At 59.2% G+C, this 18,170-nt stretch overlaps 1 protein-coding gene across 3 annotated transcripts in view; it reads right to left on the reverse strand.

Moving 5' to 3' along the window:
* Positions 1-18,170, reverse strand: part of RRBP1 (ribosome binding protein 1) — a 62,289-nt gene that overhangs the window by 13,007 nt on the left and 31,112 nt on the right. For all 3 annotated transcript variants that reach the window (XM_087853761.1, XM_087853762.1, XM_045809444.2), the window contains exons 3-10: positions 11,994-12,142; positions 10,613-10,735; positions 6,856-7,008; positions 5,884-6,002; positions 3,365-3,518; positions 1,495-1,633; positions 366-544; positions 196-221 (exon numbers count right to left, since the gene is read on the reverse strand). In XM_087853761.1, the coding sequence (XP_087709887.1) occupies positions 196-221; positions 366-544; positions 1,495-1,633; positions 3,365-3,518; positions 5,884-6,002; positions 6,856-7,008; positions 10,613-10,735; positions 11,994-12,142 (1,042 nt within the window). The remainder of the gene's footprint in view (positions 1-195; positions 222-365; positions 545-1,494; positions 1,634-3,364; positions 3,519-5,883; positions 6,003-6,855; positions 7,009-10,612; positions 10,736-11,993; positions 12,143-18,170) is intronic.

Here is an 18,170-nt window from a genome sequence, read left to right on the forward strand (position 1 = left end):
ATCTGCCACTCTCCACACAGATGAGTCAAGAGGAGGCAAGGAGCTCTTTGCAAAGATGCCTTCTTTCCGGCCTACGTCTGCACCCTGTGCTCAGAGCCACTGGAGGGGGCGGTGAAGGGCAAGGGCCTCTGAGGTGGCCCCGTTGAAAGCCCTGGCTGCCCTGTGCCGAGGCTGTGGCCCTCCGTTTCCACTTACCGGGCCTGCTGCTCCGCCTGGCTGGCCTGGAACGAGAGACAGAAAGCGCCGTGGTCATCACGAGACTGGCCCCTTGTGGCACGTAGTCAGGACAGGGCCCCATCCACTCTCAGCCCTCTCTACTTGGCTGGATGGACTGTGGCCTTCTCCCTCCCCCTCCTCAGGCTGACCTGGGCATCCTGGGTGTCCCGAGCCTGGCCTGCCTCCAGCAGGGCCTCAATGGACTGGATTCTCTCCGTGAGCTGTGAGTTCTCGGCCCTGGCCTCTTGGAGCTGCCCATGGAGACCACTCAGCTCCTCGCACTTGCTCTTCACCTCCGCCTCGGAGGACTGCAGCTTGCTGTGCAGCTCTGGGGGAAAGGAGGGCAAGGGTGGGTGGGGGCGGGAAACGCTGGGATGGACACCCCCCACCACCTCTCCTCTGTACACAGCTCCCAGGGCTCCCTCCCCTGTGCCTTGGCTGGTAAGACAGAGTTGTGACCGCTGGGGCATCTTACTAGCCGATGGATAAAGGCAGTCACTCTGCCTTTGCTCTCCAGGACACATTATGCCCTCGGATCACTCTTGGGAAAATGCTGGAAATCTAAAATGGATTCCAGCTGCAGTTGCTAAACATTTGTTCTCTGGGAGACCGGCTTGTATCAGCCGAGTTGTGCTTAGGCGACTGGAACCCAGCACTCCCGCCAACCACCCCAGTCTCCTAGTCTGGCTGCTCTGCTTCCCCGTGCCCCCGCTTCTCACAGGCCAGCGAGGCCTGTGGGTTCCACACCCACCACCTCCCAAATCCCCCCCTGGCTCACCACGACCCCTGCGGCCACCTGGGCCGTGCCGCACTCTTCTGATCGCGAAGGTGACTTACAGGCTTAGGGAGACCACAGGCCCACCCTCCAAACCTGGCCTCTTGGGCTGAGTGAGCCAGGAAAGCCAGAAAGGTCCAAAAGGAGGCAGCAGAGAAAGTCGGCAAAGGCCTCAGGGGTGCGGCAGCTCACCCAGAACCATAGCGCCAGGCTCCAGCCGGGGGCACCTTCCGCACCCCAACACCCCGGCCCAGCCCGCCAGCTCCCCCCAGCACCTGGTTCCGGCGGCTCTGCCCCCACCCCCGTGGCCAGCCCTTCACCTGGCTGGGTGCCATCGCCATCTCACGACTCCCCGAGGGGCAGAGTCAGGGATCCCGTGCCGCCTCACTCGCCAACAGGGCTGGCCCTCTTTATGGGTGCGGGGCCGGGGCGGTGTGCGGACCCACATCAGGCACACCCCGGCAGGCCCACTGGGGGCCCCGCAGCCAAGGGGCCGCCCTTACCGGCCATCTGCTGCTGCTGCTCCTGGGCCTTCTCGGCGTCCGCCCGCAGGCTGGCGTGGCTGGTCTGGGAGCGGCACAGTTCCCGGCTGACCTCGTCCAGGCGCTTCTGCAGGGCCTCCTCACTCTCCTTGTGAGACGCCTAGGGCAGAGGCAAGAGGGCCGTGAGGAGGCCGGACCCCCAGCTGGCTCTGAGGCCAAGGACCACGGAGAGCTCTTCCCATCCTGCCAAGCCGGCCGAACGACCGTTATAAAATGCTCCTGGATTTCCGAAGTCGGTTCGCCCACTGAGAGCGCCAGGAGGCCCCCCCAGCCCGAGTAAGTTCTCAGGAAGGGGCCCCAGGTGAAGAAGTGTGACTGCTAACAAGAAAAAGCCCTATTTTGACTTCAGTGTGACACACGGAGATGCCTCCCGCAGCCTAAACATCCAGTCCAACTCGGTGATTTCCCACGTGGGCCCCTCCCAGGCTCACACCTGGTGAGCTCTTCTTCCGGGAAAGCCCTATTCTAGGCACTGTGCGTGCATCGGCACGATTAATCCCCAGCCGGCCCACGACGCGGGTACCACGGTCATGCCCGTGTGACACATGGGGACGCTGAGGCTCTGAAATCCCCAGTATGCACCAGGGGCCTCACGGTCAACCTCAGGACCGCAGAGGAGGCAGCCACCTGCCCCGCCCTCCCTCACCACCTGTGGTGGGCCGCTCCCAGAATCTCTGGTGTCAGGAGGAGACGGGAGTCTCTGTGGCCCCAGGCTGGGGATGGGAGCCCAAGGCCTGGGAGGATAGGAGACGCTAAGAGTGGTGAGAGGCCTTGGTCGTTTAAAAATGGCACACATAATGGTGACAAGCTGGGGACCAGAGTGGAGGTTCTAGCCCTAGAAGCAGAACTATCCAAAAACCTTTAAAACAGAATCACGGCCAAGCCCACCTCAGCAGTTCTGATCTCACTGGTAGGGGCAGACCTGCCTTATGTGAAAATCAATGCACATCAAATTATCCATCTCATTCCACCCAAACCATCCAAACCGTGTTCCTTTTTAGTTCCTTGTACACACCCGAGCATCAGTCCTCAGGTCTGTCATGTTAGCACCTTCCACAAGACAGCCCCACGGCCCCACTGCTGCAGCCTAACTTCTGTGACTGAGCTGAAGAAGGGCCCAGAGCCCTTCGGGCCACCAGGATTTCCTCCTCACCCCAAAAAGTTAAATGCACAGCAGGCATGACATCAAGGCTCCCCACACCCAGTCATCCTGCTCCCTAACAGGTCAGCTGGGGGATCCAAAAGTCATCAGGCCAACAAGCAGCAAAGCCCCTGGGCACTTTGGAGGGACAACCTTCCTCCCTCTGAGGGAGAACAGCCAATCTCCTGGGAAGACAAGAGCTTCCAGGCCCCAGTCAGAGGCTGAGAAGGAAGAGTACCCGTCCAGCCTCGAAGCCAGAGACGGCAGCACCCCAGGTGGTGGCCAACAGCTCCGGGGCTAGACCCACGGGTTCAACCCCGCCCCTGTGTGAACTGGGGACCAGCTGCTTCACTTCTCTGTGCCTCAGATCTCCTTACGGGTAATTACAGATCCGGGAGCACCTACCTCACGGGGCTGGGATGAGAACTAGCTGAGTGAATGTGTGCAAAGCACGGAGGACGGCGCTTACCACCCTGAAGGCAGCCATCCCGGGCGACCTAGCCACCACTGTTACTGACGAGGCCCAGGCCAAGGGTTCCGGCCCGAGCCGCGCATGCGCCGCCAGCTGTCAAAATCCTGGCTGCCAACGACGACCCAAGGCGGCCGAGCAAGCTCTGGTCTGTCCCCACTCTGCGAAGGGGCTTGGCGGGCGGAGCGCACAGGGCACTGAGGGGGGCTCCCCTGACTCACCTGCAGCTGTAGGACCTGCTTCTCGAAGGCAGCCGTCTTGGTCTCCAGAGCCTTTCGCTGCTGCTCCTCCTGCCGTGCGGCCTCCGACTTCTCCAGCAGCTCCTTGCTGACCTTGCTGAGCTCCTGCCGGAGCTTGGCCAGCTCGGCGTTCTGCCTGCAACACAGTCACCAGCCCCCACTGACGGACAGAGGAAGCCTCGAGTCGCCCCAAGAGCAGCCTCTGGGTGAAGGGGGCTGGCGGGACAGCCTTCCCTCCGGGGCACCTGCTCTTCCACAAACACTTGCCCAAGTCCTGAAGCCATCACTGAAGCCTCTTGTACTGTATCAGTCGTGTTGGGCTCTGATGTGTGTTGGTGAAAACGTTCTTTGATCAGCACGGAATATGGACCATACAGAGCAAAGAGCAAAATGTACACTACAGTATCCCATGGGAACCCTGCCCAGAAACAGCTGGAAATTCAGAGAAAAGGCAAGACACCCTTCTCCTCATTGCTAATCTAGGACCAGACAAAACTCCAGATGCAGGCTGACTGGCCACGGTAACCCTGTAGGGCCGGGGTGGGAACGGGCGGCCGCCAGCTGGAACCCATGTGTCCCACTTTCCCGGCTGACTGGACCACAGCCAGGCTGGGAGGTCACCGGAAGTGGGGGGTGGAGGCACTTGACAAAACAGACCCTTCAACACTGCGCAAAAGCTGGATCTCAGGACCAGCGACAAGTCCGGAAGTGAAGGAAGGAGACCCGATTAGAAGGAAAAGAAAGGCCGCTCCAGACCCAGCTTCCCCAATGTGAGGAGGTGACCGGCACACCAGCCTCCCTCACTAGGACACAAGACACCTCTTCAGGGCAGAACCGACGACCCAGGCCGGACAAAGGGGACAGACCGGACTGCCCACCACCCTGCAAGGTGGCCGCAGGCAGATGCAAGCAAGAAGCCGGCCAAGAGCAGCTGTGCTCTGCTGGTCGCGGGGTAGGTGGCTCCCACCTCTCTGCACCTGGCCTTTCCCCACTGCATCAGGGTGGCCGTCCCAAAGCCCCCTGCGGGGCCGTCAGCTCACATTCTAGAAGGCCAAGATTCAAGATGGGAGGGCTTGCAGGAAAGGCTGGACTCCAGCACCCAGGGCCAGAGGTGGGAGTCTCAGTGGGCAGCCCCTTGGGACTGCTCTGGAGCTCTGGGCAGGGCACACAGGGCAGAGCTCCCACGAAGGGAGTCAGTGGCTGCCACCTCAGGGTGACAGATCTACAGGCTTTCCAGCTTTTCCCAGGAGGCCGCAGTGGATTCTACGAGACAGGGGAAGGCAGAGCGTTCCTCCCTGCCCACGTTCAACTTCTGCTTGTAGCTGCTAAGGAAACCAGAGCCACCCCCCCACGCCCCCAGCCTGCTGACGGGCCAGGCCAGATGTGGGCGCACACACACCCAGAGGGGACCTCCAGACAGAAGGGGCTGGCCTGGGGAAGGAGGCCTTTAGCTCACACTCTGGCCTGGGGTTTGGCGGGGGGAACCAGACACACGGACACAGACTCCCTTTCCCAGTCCAGCTCCTGGGCCAATACTGTCCCCACCTGACTTGCAGCTAAAAGAGGATGCCAGTGCTCCTCTTGGCAAACGGGGACGCTCTGGGGATGACACAGAACCCTAGATAGTCCCTTCAGGAGACTTCAGGTCAAGAGAAGGCAAAAAAGTGTGAATCAAAAGAAAACGCATCGGGCTTCTTCTGGGCCAGCCTGTTGAGACTGTAATGCTCAAATCAGCAAGTCCAAAGGAAGCCACACGGCCCTGCGTTCGGTGAGGTCACTGCTGCCCTCTGGGGCCAGCCCGCTAACTGGGACCCCCTGGCACTTGAGCTCCTGACAGGCAAGGCTGAGAGCAAGAACCCCTCGAAGCCAGGCGGGCCATGTGCTGCGAAGGGGTATTTACTCCTGACCACCAGCGCGTCTGAGGCAAATGTCCCTTCCAGCACAGGAGCCCCCGTCCCCAGTGGAGAATCCAGGGGCTCGGGCCTACTGTGGGTCCCCGCAACACCATCAAACTCTGATCCCAGACAGTCTGCTAGCTCCTGATATTCTGGGCCAGCATCAGAAGTTTCTAAAAGCTTCTTCTCGGAATGCTGTGAGGACAGACGTTGAAGAAGTATCTGCTCCCCAGGAAGGCCAGAGGCCGCCACTAGCCGGACCCGAGAGGCCTCTGATCATGGGAACACTGGCAGGCTGGGGCACGCCAGCTCTCCCTGGGGGCTTGACCATGTGTGAGGATGCTGGCCACGCACCGGAGGCTTGGCCACTCAGCACCAGACAGGAATGGAGAGTCGGGCCAGAGCCCTCAACGGGGTGGGTGTGCAAGTGCACCGCCAGCCCCACGTGCTCACATCGGGGGCCCATGCAAGGCCGCCGCACCAGCCCCACGTCCAGGAAGAGCCTCGAATGCACCTGCACAGCCTCAGGCAGGCCTCGGGAGCCCCCCCAGCTCTGGAGCCCCAGGAACCGGCCGTCATGCGGTCTGAACAGGGTGCCGAGCTTACTTGCTCTCCACCTGGCTCGTGGCTTGGTTCAAGGCGTCCCTCAGGATGGAGTTCTCCTGCTGCAGGCGGGCCAGCTGCGTGTTGGGGCCGTTCTCCAGCTGCTCCTGAAGAGTCCGGATCTGAAAAGTCAGGGAGGGGCGTCAGAGAGAGCCGGCTTCCGCAGCCAGGCCGGTGAGGTCCCGGCCCACAGACGGATACACCGAGGGCAACCCCTTCTCCATATGAGGGGAGAAGGACCCCTCAAAACTGCACAGTTCCAAGGTCAGAGGCAGGGGGACCCCCAGCACACATCCCCTCTCTCCCCTCCACCTCCCTGTTTCCAGCCTCCGGGCAGCGAGCCCTCAGCCGGAGCCACAGGCCTGCTCTGTGCACACTGCCTCTGATGTCGCCGGGGTAAGTGCTCTGACACCGAGCACAGGGCCACAAGCCGCAGCCTACGATGGCCCCAACGAAGCCTCATTTCCTGCCCGCTGATTTCCTGCGGCACGTCCCGAGCCATGCAGTGGGGAGGAGGCCGGGGCCCACCGCGAACAGAGCACCGGTCAGGGCATGAGGCTCAGGGCTCCAGCGCCCCAGGCCGGGCTGGGCAGGTGGCCCCCGCTGGCCTCGGGCAGCTCGTGCCTCTTGCTTTACGGGGTCCTCCCAACCGCGAGTGGAGAGAGAGGAGCCAGCGTTACTGTGGAGTCCTGTGGAGGCTGACAACTTGACCCAGCGGCACCCGAGACGGGACAAGGCGCTGGCCACCTGGAACCAGGCTGTTTTCAAGAAAGTGCTCTTTAAAATCTATTTTCTATCTTCCTAGTTGTTGACAGGAAACACACGCACGGTGGGCTGACAAGAGCCGGCCAGATGAAACAGCCCCTCCGTCCAAACCCAGACCAGGCTCTGGAGCCCGCGCCCCCAGCCCCTGGCGTCCTCCGGCGCCTTCCGGGGCCCACGCGCCCCTGACCGGGCCCCGCGGCCGCTGCCCACCTTGCCCTGCAGCTGCTGCACCTCCTTCACGTGCTCCCGGTAGCTGGCCTGCATGCGAGCCTGCACGGCTGTGATCTCCTGCTCCCGGGCCACGAGCTGCTTCTTCACCTTGGCCTCCCCGGCCGCTGCCTTAGCCTTCTCCGCCGCCAGCTCCTAGGACAGCGCCGAGGGCAGAGGGGCAGTTAGGCGAGCGAGGGCGGGAGCTTGCCTGATGGGACCAACGTCCTCACAGCCCAGACATCACTTCATCACCCGGGGCTGGGAGCTTGAGACTCCTCCGCCTGACTTCCCAGACACACCAAGCCGGCCACCGCAGACAGCCGGCAGGAGACAACGAGGGGTCCCCGGAAAACCCTTCTAGCCTGACCGGTAGGGGGCTCGATGTCAGGCCTTGGCCACGTGAAGGTAGCGGACGCAGGAAGGTGTGTAAACACGCCACACAGTCTTGCGCTCTCCTGGATTACTGGCTCAGCCCTGCTGGGGTGAGGACACCCTGGCTAGGCCAGGTCCCAGACATCGAGGCCCCGGAACGCCCTACTCGAGTGCTTGTATCAGGACCGAAGAGGCACGAGCCTTGATGCCTGGGGTGGGGAAAGAGACAATGCCCGTCGCACCATGACTAGGGGGTTGGCCCCACTCCTGGAGGGCCTGGGTCTCCAGCACAGCTGCTCGGTCCTCCCTACCAGCCTAGGGAGCACCTGCTCTGCTCAGCGTCAGCTGCCCATGACGAACACGGGACGCTGGGCCTGGGGACCTGAAGCCTTAGGCAGAGGCAGAGCACAAAGTGGGAAGGGCTGATCAAGGAACAGGGGCTGGCTGGGGTCTGTGTCATTCCTGAAAGAATGGCAATGGCCGGAAGCCATGGGAAGCAGGGTGACAGCTCGAGGAAGGCTGATGCCAAGAGGCCCCTGGGGCTGGAGGTGCTCCCTGTCCATCAGCCCTCCAGCCAGGCTGACAACTACCTGGTATGGGCCCAGCTGGCCTTGGTGACCACGGTGACCAAGCATCTCATAGGATTCCAGGCTCTGTCCCCGAGCAGGAGAAGAGAGAAGTGGGAAATCCTCTTCTCTCCAGGCCGGGGCTGCCAGGGAGACCCATCCCAAAGGGGCAGAGTCTCCCCCTGGTCTGGGACGGTAGCAAATCAGAGGCTAGGGGAGGAGCTAGGCTGACGGGGTGGCCACTGGGCACCAGAGATGTGGTGTGTGTCCGGCCTTTCCTGAGACCATCTGGGACCCCATGGCCTCACCATTCACATAATCATCTTCCTGGCCCTGCCAGGGGGAGAGCCCACAGGAGCATGAGGTCCACGCCAAGGGACACTTCACCGATTATCTATAGGAACGGGAGAGGCGGCCACCATTGTGCATCCACTCTGACATGAGCGGGTGTCTCACTCCATTCTCTCGGTAAGATGGGGGTCACGAACCCCATTTTACAGCTGACCTCATGGAGCCCTGGGGGAGATATGTCACCCAAGGCTGGGAAGGCTTCCTCTGAGCTGTGTGCTGGCCCTGCGAGGCTGAGGGGGACAGTTATAATGACACATGATCGCAGTGATGACCTCTGTGGTGCTGGGAGAAGAAAACGGGGCTCTAGAAAGCTTCTCAAGGGAAAGAGGCCAAAAGAGTCTTCAAGAATGAGGAGAAAATTTCCAGCCAATTACACAGCGAAAGGCATCTGAGCCTAAGGGAGAAGCAGGAGGAGAGGCCCAGGGGTGACGACGAAGGGCTACGTGTTGGGGGAGTGGATGGGGTGGGGGCTCAGGGGTGCAGGCGCCGGTTGGAGGATTAGGAGCCACTGGCAGAGCTTAGAGGGCCCTCACAGGACACGTTGGCACTCGGAAGCCCAAGAGGGTCCTCTCGGGCTGCAGGGAGGGAGGTGTGGTCAGGGGAAGGGTCCTGGCTGGACGCCTCGGAGCTCGATGGGTCAGGAGCACCAGGGGGTGTCCCTGCGTGTCTCACAGAGCCCTGCAGCTGGCAGGCTGGGAGCTACTCTGCCAGGTGAGAGCTGGAATGCATCCGGACGTGGGGACGGCGTCCACACGTGGGCTGCCAGTGTGGTTTTGGAAATCTTGTCAAGCGGCCACCACTGAGAGAGAGAGCAGCAGTAAGTGTCCAGCACAAGGGACAGCATCTAAGGAGCCTCCCTCGGGGTACACTCCCTCCTTGCACCCACTGCCCTGCCCACGGTGGCCGGAGACCCCAGGAATGGGAAGAAACAGGCCACTGTGACTGTCAGAAGCTGCACCCACTCACTCATCACACCTCCAGTTCACCCGAAATTCAAGGGGGCAGGCATAAGGAACCAGCCAGACAACCACACGGCCGAGCAGCTGTGGGAATGCTCCATCCCACTTCCTCTCACTTGAACTTTGTTTGGGGGGGGGGGGGGCAACAAATTTCACAGGGATTCTCACTTTGTCTAGAAAGAGGATACGGAAGAATGGCTCCCCGAAACCACAGACTTAACCAGTGGTGTGCTGGCCAGCTGGCCCTCAGGAGGTGGGAGGCCTGTGATTTGTAGGGCTGGCCCTTTTGCATGGCGTAAATGCTCCCGGCCCATGGCACACCACCAGCCGAGGCAGAGAGGAGCACAGCCAACTCCTGGGAGCAGGGCGAGTGGCTCCAGCCACCCTGCAAATGACCAACAAGCCGAGACGGGCTCATGTGAAGGCTGCGTGTGGACAGTCCTGACAGAGATGATGGGGTCCTCTGGGCAGAAGGCTACTGAGCTCCAAGGAAGGCCACAGAGACCTGCCTTTTTCTTTTCTTCTCCTTGGCGGAGCATTGACCAAGAGTAACCATCCAAAGGCTCGTTTCTGCTCTTGCCATCCCCACCACACAAACTTCACTGTTTGGCTCCAGGCTGCGTCCCTCCAACTGAGGTCAGAAACTCAGGCTGCCTCGTTTCTGACTACTCTAGAAAGAGGGGCCCTGAGGAAGGGCTGCAGCCCAGACCGCGTGGGACATCACCAGTCCTAGGCCATCTCCCTGGGCCTGCCCAGACAGAAGAGGCAGGTAAGTGGCGAGAGCAAGCCACAGAATTTTGCTGAAAAAGACAGCTTTCGAACTGGGTGTAACCAGCCCCGTAGGGCTCTCCTCAGGAGAGAGGCAAGGGACAAAGCCCAGTGAGTTCTGACAGGGGTGGCAGGGGCGAGGGGGGGTGGCCCCTTGTGCCACGTGTCCCAACACAGCCTGAGTGATGCCCACAGCCCAAGGCAGCAGCATGGACCCATGACCGTCATTCAGGAAGTACAAGCGTTACCTGGGTGGCAAGCCGTCACCTGACACTACGGCCAGCCATTCCCCTGCAGGTCTGCTCCACAGACAGCAGAAAAGGGAGAAGAGCAGCTCCTTCACTCCCCTCCCCATGAGTTTATGCTCTAATTCTCAACAAAACCACCTTGGATCCGCTGGGCCCAACCTCCTTTCAGGGTGCGTACCCTAAAAAGACAGCCCATGACAACCTCAGGGCCCTAACCCCCGACTTAACGTCCACGCGCTCTCAGTCATGTGGTCATGGGAGGGGAGCCGCCACCCCCACAGCTATACAAGGGCCGCTAGAGGCGAGCCAGCCCCAGGTCATCAGCTCCCAGACAGCGAAGGCCTCCTCGCCGCCACAGATGCACCAGCGTGAGAGGCAGTCACAAGGCAGCAGGCCCCAGCAGGAGCCAAGGCGGGAAGGCCGGCCCACGATCCAGGGGCAGCGTCGGCTGCGGCCCGGGGGTGCGCAGGACAGGGCGTGCATGCAGCCGTACCTTATTGAGCTCCCTCAGCTTGCTCTTGGCAACAGCCGCGTCCTCCTGCTCTGTGGCCAGCAGCTTCTCCTTCTCTTCCAGCTGGCGCTTCAGAATTGCCACAGGGTCGCCCTTCTGAGTGGCCTAGAAGTGCCCACAGAGCAGCGTTAACAGAGGGGTCGCGCGTCCCCCACCCCCGCCTCAGCAATCAGACTGGGACCCATGACAAGAGAGCAGGGGCCTGATCAAGTGGCATGGGGCTTCTAGATGAGCTGGTTCGATCCTGACTCCACACACTTCTGGGAAAGGCACCCCGGCCTCAGCCACCCAGGCTGCCAGGCCTCTAGGCCCACTGCACGTAGGAGCTATCCAGACCAAAAGTTTTGGTTCTCCGGGCTTGTTTTTAGGAGCATGGTGTTTCCCACTAACTTGGACCAACGGTGGCCAGGGCCTCTTCCTACTCCACTGAGGGGCAATGACTCATCGTCTCTGGCTTGGTGCCCACCCCTTAGCTACAACTGTGTGAAGGTTGCAGGCTGCTAGCTGAAGTGTGGAGACCTTGGGAGGGGAGGTCTACTCTGGGGATAGTGGCCTGAGGTTGAGTCCAGGCCTGTCTCCTTGGAGGAGTAGTCCTCCTCACCTCCTCCAGTCACTCAGGCCAGGAGACACCCTTCCCTCCCCCAAGCTCACTGAGGGAGGCGCTCCCCTTGATAGCTCGTCGTGTCCACCTCAGCGAGGGCCAGGAAGGGAGTAAGCCCCACTGGCCTCAGGGCAGGGGTCACTAGCCTGGCTCTCAGGTCACCCCCAACATCACTAACCACTAGGATGCCACAAAATCCTCCAGCAAACTTACCTACAGTTCCGACTCTGGATAAGGAACAGACACGTGCCATGTGGCATCTCCTGGGAGCAGCTCACCCGCCACTAACACCACAGGGCAGGCGCCAGCCTCTGAACTGGCCCCCAGTGGCAGGAGGGACAGCAGAGGAAGGTGCTTCCAAGACCGTCACTGGGCCCCCCCGCCATGCAGGGTGTCCCTACACCTTCTGTCCTGCACCTGAGCCCCAGCCACAAGCTAGCTGGGCCCCAGCTCCCATGTTCACCCTCAGGCGCGTGGAACACAGAGCCCGGCCCCGGCCCGTAACGGCCTTCCTGTTTCTGCGCCTGGGCTGAGGCAGAAGCCGAAGCGTACGTGAGGTGATTCATGCACCCCGTGTCTGACAAGGGGTGGCAGGGTTCTGCCAAGAGAGGCAAGCGAAGGCTATTTTACGACCTCTGTGCGGCTTGGCAAGCTGCGTGCAGCCAGCCCAACGGGATCACTCAGGGGAGGCTGGGGCCCCAGGACCAGGTACGTGTTGCACCTCGCTGGCCCCTAAGGGGAGAGAAGGGGGGGTGGGTCCACCTTATGCCAGGTGTCCTGAATGACGCCAGCCTTCTCGGACAGGATCTCAATGAGCCGCTGGGCCTCCCCCTCGTTGAACACCATGCTTCCAACCGTGGAGACCAGCGTCTTGTAGGGGAGGTAGAGAGGGCTGTCGGAGTCCGGGGGCCCTGTGACGTGAGAGAGAGAAGGACCAGAGACTTACCCTCAGACCCCAGCAACCAAGTCGGTTATGCCTCGAAGCAGCGGGGGCCAGGCAGAGCCGAGGACTGTCGAGCTGCCTGGGCTGTGCAGGCTGAGGGCAGAGCCTGCTTGGGTATCCCAAGCTCTTTCGGAGTACTAAGAAATGGACCAGACTATGAGTCCCTGCACCATCCTCCCAACTGACCAAAGAGAACAGAGGGAGAGAGGTCCCCGAGGAAAGAAAGGCTGTTTTCCTGGATTGGGGGAGGACCCCCCCCATTTTATCATCAAAATGAGCAGAAGGTATATTTTCCCCAAAGGTGCTTTTTTCCCTTCCTTCTTTTTCCAGCAAACTGCTTGGTCCAGTTCTCGCCCTACATGGCCCAGCAAGGGTTAGCCCCCTGCCATGACCAAGTCCGACGGTCCCATGGCCCCTTACACAGACCCCAGAGCCACAACCCCGTGGTCATGAGAGAAGGACGGAAGGCAAAGACTCATGTCTCTTAGGCTGCATCTCTGTGGTCCCGGGGAAAAGAAGGCTCTTCCCACACATCCGGGTTCAAACACTATTTCTGGCTTCATGAGGCCTACAGCGGGTTTTAGGAGAGGGGAGGCTGGGCTGGGTTCTTTTCACAATGGGCCTGCCTGCTTGTCAGTCCATAAGTGACCTGCTAGAGGGCAGAGAGTCAGGTGCCAACAGCCACTTGTCACTTCTGCAGTGCGCACGCGCGCGCACACACACACACACACACATACACTCTCACAGTACAGGCTCTCATGCAGCCTTGAAGACCGGACAAGGTGAACTGAGGTGGTCCACCTGGCAGCACCCCTCCTGAAATGCCCGGATCTGCCCCACAGCCCACTGACTGGGGGGGCCACAGAGGAGTGACATTAAGAGAAACAGGCCGACCTGCCGAGGCACCTTCGGCTAAGCCCCCCTCCCTGAGGACAATGAATGGGGAAGGTTTCCATGGCAACCCTAAATTCTCTGGCCTGTCACAATATTTTCACTGACTAGTCACAATATTTTCATCGCAAGTCAAAGCAGTTAGCATGATACCTTAATGGGGGGAATGTGGGGCGTGGGCGAGCTGGTTGCTATGAGCACCTTCGTTGTAGAATTTCTTACCCCGGTGAAGCTGGGGAGAGTAAAAATAACCACGCTGAAAGACCGAAGAGCTCAAGGATGTCACGAAAATGAAGCGGGGGGTGGGGTGCACGCTCCCTTCAGCCTTTCTTCTCTTCATTGAGATACACATACAAAATAATTTTAGTGGTAAACTTATACACACTAGGAAAAGTCTTCTGACTATGGCCGAGCCAAAAACAAAGCCAAGCCCCGCTCTCAAGCTCACTACTGGAAGAAAACCCCACTGTTAGCATTTTGGTTTACAGGCCCCCCTGCTTTTCCTCCTCAGCCTGTAGACAGATGCTTACTGCCAAGGTTTTCCAGAAGAGGGATGTCCACTCTCTCAAAGACACAGCTGGAGTCAGACAGGGCAGGACAGCCCCTCTGAGGCCGACCCCTGCACAGTGTCCCTTCCTGACTCAGGAAAGGTCTACTCGTGTGCTCTCCCAACACACCGGCTGTCAGCCACACGGGGCTCCTGGGCACTTAAAACGCGGCTGGCGTGAACCCAGGTGTGCTACAAAATGCAAGTACACCCCAGGTTTTGAAGACTTGGTATGGGGGGAAAAAGAACGTAAAATATCTGTAATAATTTTCTGTATCGATGGCCTGTTGAAATTATAGTACTTGGGGTAAACTGGGTTGAATAAAATATATCACTAAAATGAACTCTCTTTGCTTCTTGTTTGCCTTTTCTCATGTGGCTGCTAGGGAAGTCAGATTTACAGAGAGAGCTCACACGTGTGGCTCACACTGTATTTCTACTGGACGGGGCGGGCTACTCCTATTCCCCCCCACCACCACCACCAAGCATGGCCTGCGGAAGCCCTGGCGGCCCCCTGCCCTTACAGAGGCCTCAGACTGACCGTGGGTTCAGGCCTCTCTTGAAGCCTCGCCTAGAAGGATGGTCAACAAACCCTTCCTTCGAGGCCCCTGTAGTCCCTAGCACTGCTGGGCAGGGAGGGAGGCATCTAGATAGGGGAGCTATGCTTTGCCATCGAGCTGCTTCCTCACAGACGTACCCCCGTGGTCTCCACAGACCGTGTGCCCTCCTGGAGGGCCAGGGAGATGGACCCCAGAACGTTTCCAAGAGTACTCTGTGAGTGCCATTCACCTTGATACAAACTTTCTAACCTAATTCTATTAAATTTTATTAGCTCTTTCAGTGAACCAAGTCATGAAACCTTGAACAAGTGAAACAATCCAAAACTACGTACGGCAAAATTGAACTCTCCCCTGCCCCTTGACTGATCTCCCCACAGAAACTTCCAGGGCCTTCCCTGTATTCATATGAACACTATCTTTTAAATTATATTCAGAGCCACAACTACACAATTTTTCATTAAGTCTTCTAGGTAAGAATGGTGTCATCTTTACTCTCCCCAAAGCAGGGGAAGTAAAAATGAAACAAAAAAGTACTTGGAAGTAGAACTCAGAACTTCGGGACTCCATGTGAATTGCATTTACTTCTGCGTTTCAAGATCCTCTCACCAAACCCGTGGCACTAAGCTCACTTTGGTACCTGTTCCTGGGAAATGGGCACGCTGACTCCCACCAACTAACGTGCTAACAGGAGCTAACACGTGCTGGTGCATTGCATATCTCCAGCAAATACTCAAAGACTAGAAACAACCCTTGGCATTGTGAAATCTTAAGGCACTAAAATAAACTTGTCAAAGACCAATGTCTTGTCTGTTGAGCCACCGACTTGCTAAAGACCATGAGGCGGTGAACCCTAGTGAGGCCAGCTCCCTGAGGGCCTGCTCCTACAGCCCCGCACTTTACCCACCTCCACTGAGTCTGAAATACCAGGAATGGACAAGCAGGGAGGCCTCAAGGAAGAAGGATGCAGCAGGAAAGCAGAGTGGAGAGACAGGACCCGTATCTCACGGCTCTGAAGTAATCCAGACCCATCCGATGGCAGGAGACCCAGTGAACAGCCCCAGCGGCCAGGCCCTTCAAGGATGGCACTGATCTGACTCAGGAGGCAGCCTCCTGAGCGAGGGGGCCTTGGACATGTTCCTTCACCTCTAGGGGATGGCTCCCATGGGTTCTGGGCCAGAACTCTCAAGAGGTGCGGACTTGCCAGGGAGAGCCAGAAACGAGATTTTTATGTGTTGTCTCCTGACCTTTAGTGCTGACAGCTACCTCAATGAAAAATAAATAAATCAAACCACTGTGGGGTTGAACACACACATCTGCGGCCAGGTCTGGCCTGCAGGTCACCTCTGCCCTTGGGCAATGGGACACTACCATGGCCTTAACAAGGCCCCTGAGTCAGGTGGCCTGGGCTCAAACTGCAGCTCAGCTCCTGTCTGCCTGTGCATCCTTGGACAAGTTGCTTCACCTCCCTTGGCCTCAGTTTCCACATCTGCAAAATGGGGGTAATAATCAATCTTTCCTCTCTCACAGCCTTGCTGCAAAGATTAAATCCCAACATGTTTGGAACACTGGCTGGCATAAAAAGCCCTGCAGAATGAACCAGCACAGCCACCTTCAAGCCCCAGTCACACGAGGGTCCCAGACCCTGACCCCACCCCGCCCCCGGAACAGACAGCGAACGTAGGGAGGGACTCAGGGGGGCTAAAGCAACTCTGCCCTTCCTCCGACTCCCATCAAAGGAACAGAGAAGTCAGGCAAAGGTGGTGCCCAGGAGCCAGCCCCGCATACGGCGGCACAGCCCACACACCCTGGGGCTCCCGCCTTGCATGTTTGCGAAGCAAGGGTGCACGGCTCCGTCTGCACCCTCTTGTGAGGTGAAAGGGACAGCATGTTTACGTAAAGCAAGGAGCCCTCTGCCTCCCCGGGCCCCCCGCCAAGGAGCACGCAGCACTGGATAATGTGCGTAACACCTCAAATTCCAAACGAGGCGCCCTTCTGTGACCCTGCTGCGAGCTTTAGTCACCTAAAATTAAACAGGCACTTAGCAGTCTCTTTCTCACCGTCAGCGACGGGGTCCTCTGGGGAGTTTTCTCTTCGCACAACTACCGGGATCCCCAGCGGCCAGGGGTCGGTGCTAGGGACCCTACGGGGCTCCACAGCCCGGTGCCGTGTCGGGAGCAGCCCCTCCGGTGTCCGGTTACTGGAACGCTCCTGCACGGCTCACGTCCAGCTAAGTCAACCAACAGGGTGGCGCCAACAGCTGCTCACCAGTGAGAGGATCGTGGCCCAGGCCCTGCAACAGCCCACCACAAGGCTCCAGCTGGCGCAGGTTGCCCAGGGCGGGCCGGTCCCCACGGTCTCCGTCCCCAAAGTATGCTACCCTGTGTACCCGGCAGTCAGCAAACTGCTGGGCCTGGAAAGGTCGAGGCGGAGGTGCCAGCTAAGAGGCAGGGGAGACACGGGACGTGCAGCAACGATGCAGCACACCTATACAAAGGGAACATGGGGAGGGCGTGCTGCCAAGAAGCGGCGCCGGGCCGGGAAAGATTTCGAAGCAGGGGATGCTTTAGCCAAGCACTGCTGGGTAAGGAGAAGGCGAGGGCTGGCGCAAAGTGGGGGCACCAAGGACAAGCAGCGAGGCTTGCAAGGGCCTTGCTATTCAGAGCAGAGGGAAGGGAGACTAGAGCAGGTCCACGTCTTCACGGTCCCCAAGGATCTGGAGTCTATCTCATAGGCAAGGAGCAACGCCAGTAGGGAGAAAGGTCTGTGACTGGGAAATGTTATTTCAGGACACCTCGGGGACAGGCCCGGAGGCTGGGGTAGAGGAGGGAAGAGCCCAGGGCCAGGCACCCGGCCCAAGGGCGCCAAGGAAGCTGAGCTGGGGGGACAGAGGCCCAGGTGGCAATCCAGGGACTCTGGCAGTGGAACGTGCCACCGGGGTGAGGTCTGGGGGCCTGGGGGAGAACTCCAGTGGCAAAAACATTCATTTGCTCAGGGAACATCCGGACCAGTGCTGCAGGCCTGTCTCAGACACACACAGCAGACTCTGCACGAGTGCCACCCCAACAGTGTCGGCCAGGGGCCCCCAAGTGGCTCCCACAACAGGAAGCCAGACCCCAACCTTGGGGAGACCGCCAGGCCCTGACATTCCCAACCACCTGAGCCAAACTTGGGTCGAAGGCCCTAGGGCCCGAGATGGGGCTCCCCTGTGCCTCCTTGAAGCTCACCACTGCACAAGCAACCATCTGACAGAGACGAAGATGAGCCCCTGACTCCCGCTGGCCCCAAACACAGAGGGAAACCCCCCACCGCCAAAACCATAATCAGAGAAGCCGGCAGGCACACCTGTCTCTATAGACGTGGGACTGGCCAGTTTGTCTGCAGTCTCTTCACTAGCCTCACACTGGGGGACGGAGGCTGCAAAGGGTCCTCCTGAGTTAGCAGGAAAGCAGCCCTCGCAAGGCCCCAGTTGGAAAATCCACTGAATGCATCGGAGGCGGCGGCTGCGGCCCCCAGACAGCACGCACGCACACACGCAGCCGACCCTAAGCCCAGCTCAGGCTGCAAAGCCTGCCACTGCCCAGGGGCTGCTCTGCCCCCACAATCTGATAGAGGCCCCGGAGCAGCAGCCACACTGGACTCCTGACCACCACAGACACTAACATCTGGTGTTTTAACCGCATGAAGCGAAGTACAAATAATGTTAAGAGCAGCCCAATTTGGGGCCTTTGAATCAGGCCTTTTCCTTTGGAGAAAAAAGTAATCTGTTAGCAAATCTGCGAGGTGGTGCATTTAATAATGCCTCATGGGATTAAAAAACCCTATAAATGACTTTTTCTCATTATACTTTTTTCCTCCCAAATTTCAACAAAATCAAGTTTATATCTGGAAGAAAAAAAAGAAAAACATCACAGTATTTCTTTAAAGAAAGACAAGCCCCATAGGACCTCTGGGCAAGATCCTTCCATGGGCTTCCTCGGGCACAGTAGCTGGTCCAAGGA

Source organism: Ursus americanus, chromosome 22, assembly GCF_024610735.1.
Source record: "Ursus americanus isolate L20-20 chromosome 22, mUrsAme1.1.p, whole genome shotgun sequence".
Classification (NCBI taxonomy): domain Eukaryota; kingdom Metazoa; phylum Chordata; class Mammalia; order Carnivora; family Ursidae; genus Ursus; species Ursus americanus.